The sequence below is a fragment of the Penaeus monodon genome, chromosome 17 (genome assembly GCF_015228065.2).
Source record: "Penaeus monodon isolate SGIC_2016 chromosome 17, NSTDA_Pmon_1, whole genome shotgun sequence".
In the NCBI taxonomy this organism is placed as follows: domain Eukaryota; kingdom Metazoa; phylum Arthropoda; class Malacostraca; order Decapoda; family Penaeidae; genus Penaeus; species Penaeus monodon.
The window spans coordinates 42,325,386-42,330,385 of record NC_051402.1 but is presented as its reverse complement, the minus strand read 5'-3'; the positions used below and the strand labels follow the sequence as shown (position 1 = coordinate 42,330,385).

Here is a 5,000-nt window from a genome sequence, read left to right as displayed (position 1 = left end):
TTCATGCATAAGGAAAAGACACACGATATAGTGCAACATTCCTTCACGTTGCGGTTTCATCTGTGGTTCGGGAATGTCGCCTTGAGTTTCAGGACGGTAACGTAACGCCTTATAAAGTTACCGATATTGCACCGAAAGATTTTAACGAAGGGTTACCTACACGCAACCGTTTATCCCAGATAACAACGGTACGCGTAGAGTCCTGAGTGAAATTCGTTTTTCTGATTGTGGTATTGCGGTATCAGGTTGACGTATTAAGTGGTGCGCCTTGGTCTGTGGCTGATCGCTAATACCACGGACTTAAACGCAAAATAAACCCAAACCATATTTGTTTTTTCTTAATATCTTTCTATGCAGTGGGATAGATCAGGTTTCTCTATGACTCACTGCACGAAGGAAGTCAGCCATTATGTGTCTGTTTTTAATATAAAGTTAGTTTGTGTTATTAAAACGATGCTATAATATAAAATACTTTATTCACATTAAAAAAAGGGAATCAGATATCAAGACAAATATTCTCCTTAGAAGAACAAGAACTTATAATACACGAGGGTGCGAATAAAGCCAGCTCTACCAGCACCATTTTGGACCAGAGAAAATATATAAAAAAAAATCATGCCTGCTGGTCCAGAAATAAAAATCTAGGATCTCTAACAACAACACAACAAATAGAGGTAAACAGAAATGTCATATACTGGGCCTTGCTTGTCCATCGGTCCAAGGGAAACGAAACGCAGATAAGGGAAAATGCATATGGCTGAATTTCGTGTTTTGGTTTCTTCCTTAAAGCTGCGTTTCAATTTTCGTATCTATTCACATATACCTTTCCTTTTTTATCTATTCACGTGTATCTTTTTTTTTCCTTTTTGTTGTTCTTGTCTATTCACATATAACTTTTTTTTTATCTATTCACATGTAACTTTTTTTTTTTTTTATCTATTCACATGTAACTTTTTTTTTTTATCTATTCACATATAATTTTCTGTCTTTCCTATTCTATTTCCTATCTATTCACATAAAACTTTCTTTCATAATCACTTCGAAAATATCTTTGGTATTTCCTATCCTTCAGGCGGCACAGGACTTTACCGGGAATTCACACGATATAGTTTCTCTCGGAGGGCGCGAGGTGCAGGTCGTATGCCGCCCACCATTCCTCCTCCAGACGTTGCTCCAGGATGTTGCAGAGGCTCTCCAGGGCCACGACTATCTTGCTCTGGCGGAACGTGTCCCGCACAGATCTCAGGAGACTCGACACCTGGTTGTCCAAGCTGACGAAATCAACCATACTTTCGACCGCGAGGCGGGTGATGCCTGCCACCCCGTTCCGGACATTTTGGGCCCGGTGTTCCAAGTGAGAGAATTTCCCGTCGGGGTCGTCCGGTTTTCCGTTCTTTTCCGCGGATTCCTCCCCTTTCTCGGGGTCGTGCTGATGGGCCTCAGCACTAGGCTTCCTGAGCTGACTTGCTGATAGGGTTTCAACGGCGCCAGAGCCTGCTATGGGGTTCTTCTCAAGTTCTTGGTTGTCATCCGCGTTGGGCGCTGCGACTCGATTTTCCGCGCTAGTTGGTTTTGCCGATTGATTTTCCTCGAGGCTAATCGATTCTGCAAAGGAACTGTCGCATTCATTTTCTTCTTCGCTGGACGCTTCGAGATGATCTTCCTCTGAGTAAGATCTCTGAAGTTCAGCAGGAGAATTTCCACCAGCTTCTCTGGAACAGGATCCTTCGGGGTGGTTCTCCTCGACAAGAGACCATCCAAATTCACTCTCTATCACATAGGGTTTCTCGGGGGTCTCGTCACTTGCTTCCAACCGGTTCACAGATGAAGAATTCTTACGTGGATTTTCCTGAACACCGGTATCACCAAGTTTATTTTCCTCCAGCAAGGTTTTCACAGAGCATTTTTCCTCCGGCAAGGACTTCAATGAACAATTTTCCTCCGGCAAGGATTTCACTGAACATTTTTCAACCAGCAAGGATTTCACTGAACAATTTTCCTCCAGCAAGGATTTCACTGAACAATTTTCCTCCAGCAAGGATTTCACTGAACAATTTTCCTCCACAGAAGTACTTTGAGACTCATTTTGGCCACACGTCCTTCTGCAGTGAATTTTTTCAACGGGTAAATTTTCTAACGAACTGCCCTTGCGACAAGTTGGCGGGGAGTCACTTGCACACAACTCACTGCAACTCACTGTTGCGATTTTGCACGTCACTTCACACTCGTCCGAGGATCTCACTAAGTGGCAGGTAGACGCCGTCTGGTTGCTTTCGACCAGACTCTCGCTGCTGGAATAAAGGCACTCCTGAAGCAGGCCGTCCTCCACGCTCTCCGTCAGCTCCTCCTGCGGGTGGCTCACCAGGTCCTCCAGCTGCTCCAGAAGGGAGGAGGAGGAGGAGGAGGAGGAGGCCTCGCCCTGCCCCTCGCCGGCGTCGAAGGGCAGGAACACCCCGCTGTCCATGGAGGGGAAACTGCCGTGGAGTTCCTCGACGCAGCTCCCACTGGACGCCCGCGATCGAGCAGGGTCGCCCCGCCCCGTCGGGGCTTCGGAGCTTCGAACTCCGTCGGCGTCGAAGGAGCTGTCGTACGCGCAGCCCTCCTGCATCCGCTGCTCGTACTCGACCAGCGACACGAAGCTCGACGTGGACAGGCTCGACTTCTCGGCGTTCATCAGCTTCAGGAGGTATCTCTGCCTCTTGATCTCCGCCCTGAGTCGCCGGATCTCGACGTCGTAGCGGTTCGCCCAAACGAGGTGGAGGGCGCACGTCTCCGCCTCCTCGTCCTTTTCGGAGGTCTCACTGCGAAGCGGAAAAGGAATTGAATTAGGAAAGTTAGGATTTTGCGAAACGAACGGAAAATTTAAACAAATATATATAAAGAGAGACGCCCTAAAACAATAGATACACACACAAAAAAAAGTAAGACGTAGAGACGAAATAATAAAGCAAATAAAATAAATGTGTTTAACAGTTTTCCCGTTTTCTATATAATGCGTGTTTTGGTATTCCTGTTTTCCATATAATTAGTATTTTGGTCCTCCCGTTTTTTATTAATTGCGTGTCTGGTCTTCCCGTTTTCTATATACTGCGTGTTTTGGTCTTCCCGCTTTCTATACAATGCGTGTTTTGGTCTTCCCGCTTTCTATACAATGCGTGTTTTGATCTTCCCGTTTTCTATATAATACGTGTTATGATCTTCCCGTTTTCTTCATTGTCTTAACCGAAGACCAGGATAATCGTTTTTCCTTTTTTTTCATTACAGTACATCACATAAACTCTTGTGGTACATCAGGGATATTATTTTCACAAAAAATGTAAGTATCGGTTTCTCCCGACAATACACTCCTCTACAGCATTATAAAAACAGGGATACACTAGAAAGCTGTCTGTCAACTTTTTTTTTTCTTAATATCACTTCCCTATGAGAAAACACAGTGTTATAAACGTCTTTCAGTTTTGACTAAAATTTCAGCAAAGGAGTTAAGAAGGACGAGAGAAAATAGGAGAAGAAAGAGAAGAAATGAATAACAGAAGGTAAATGCGAGGAGAATGTATAACAGAATTTATAAGGAAGCAGTGACTTGTCATGTGTGTGGGGGAACGAGTGGGGGGTGGGGGGTGGGGGATGTCGGTAATTTGCATATGTATCTTTAAAAGACACGTTACTCTCACGTCACTGGAATTATTCGTATCACCTCACTATTCGTATCGATTCACTTTTACTATAGTTTCGTTATTGATGATACTGTTCATTATCTGTATAGCAGGTGTCACTTTCATTGTCACAGGAACACAATCGTTCTACATCATTATCAATCGTTAATATCATCACATATGTACGATCACTTTCAATAACACCATCTCTTATGATCACTCATCACCCATCACTTTCACTATTGTCTTCACAATTACACTCACATTTCCCGCAGTAAAATCACCATCACTTTCACTATTGTCATCACAGTTACACTCACAGTGCACGCAATAAAATCACTATCACATCACCATCATTTCATCAGTGTCACTATAACGATTATCAGTTCCCGACTTAGTCTGGCAATGAGACGGCTGGTAATGAAGACCAACAGAAACAAATATGATGATAATAACAATGCAAATTCACATTAAACCTTATTTATCTCCAATAAGCGATGTCTACTCATGAACGGGGCCTAATTTTTAAACGAACTCTCGGTTTTAATTACGCCTGTTGCCTTTTGAGAAACAACAACAATAATAATAATAATAACAATAAAAATATTATACATACATATGTATATATATAAATCTTACCTATAATGAACCCGAATAAGTTTAAAACCGATACCCCAACTGTCTTAAACCTGCGATTTCGTCTTTACATAAACTTGAATACAATTAGGCCGACCCAGAAACAGGAAAGACCGACTAGAGCCTCTTACCTATCTGCAGCCACTGCCGTCCGCACGCCCTTGCCATCCCGAGCTGCCACGCGAGCCAGAGCCACTGCGACCGGGGTTTGTGTCTGGCTCATCCTCGCCAAGCATCCTTCCTTGGCACCTTGATCGGGGCAACTCCCGCCGGTTCGGGCAGACGCTACGGTATGTGCGGCGGAGTTGTGCCCTCGGTACACCTCGTCACCTCCTCCCCCTCCTCCTATGCCGCCTCCTCCCGTCTCCTCTCCCTCCCCCCCTTCCCCTACGCCTCTCAGGGTCTCCAAACCACACCCCTAGGGAACCCCCATCTCTATCTCCCTCTACATCTGTACCTGGCCTCGTATTCCACTCCCCTCCCTCTCCTCCCTCTCTCCCCTTACCCCTCTCTCAAGCTTGGGTCATGGTCACCAACCCCCTTCCTCCCTCTTTCTCTCTCTCCCCTTACCACTACCCCTCTCTTCCCTATCTCTTCCCCTCTCTCATCTACCTCCCTCCCTCTTCCCGTTTCCCGTCTCCCTCTTCCCCTCTCTCCCCTTCCTCCCTCCCTCTTCCCTTCTCTCCCCTCCCTCTTCCCTTTTCCTCC

At 45.3% G+C, this 5,000-nt stretch overlaps 1 protein-coding gene across 1 annotated transcript; it reads right to left on the bottom strand.

The window, feature by feature from the left end:
* Positions 1-459: 459 nt before the first annotated feature.
* On the bottom strand, positions 460-4,623 carry LOC119583767. Its single transcript, XM_037932433.1, has 2 exons — positions 4,424-4,623; positions 460-2,801 (listed from the first exon to the last, which is right to left on the bottom strand). The coding sequence occupies exons 1-2, from the start codon at positions 4,513-4,515 to the stop codon at positions 1,097-1,099; spliced, it is 1,797 nt and encodes a 598-aa protein (XP_037788361.1). The 5' UTR covers positions 4,516-4,623; the 3' UTR covers positions 460-1,096.
* Between the last annotated feature and the right edge of the window lie 377 nt (positions 4,624-5,000).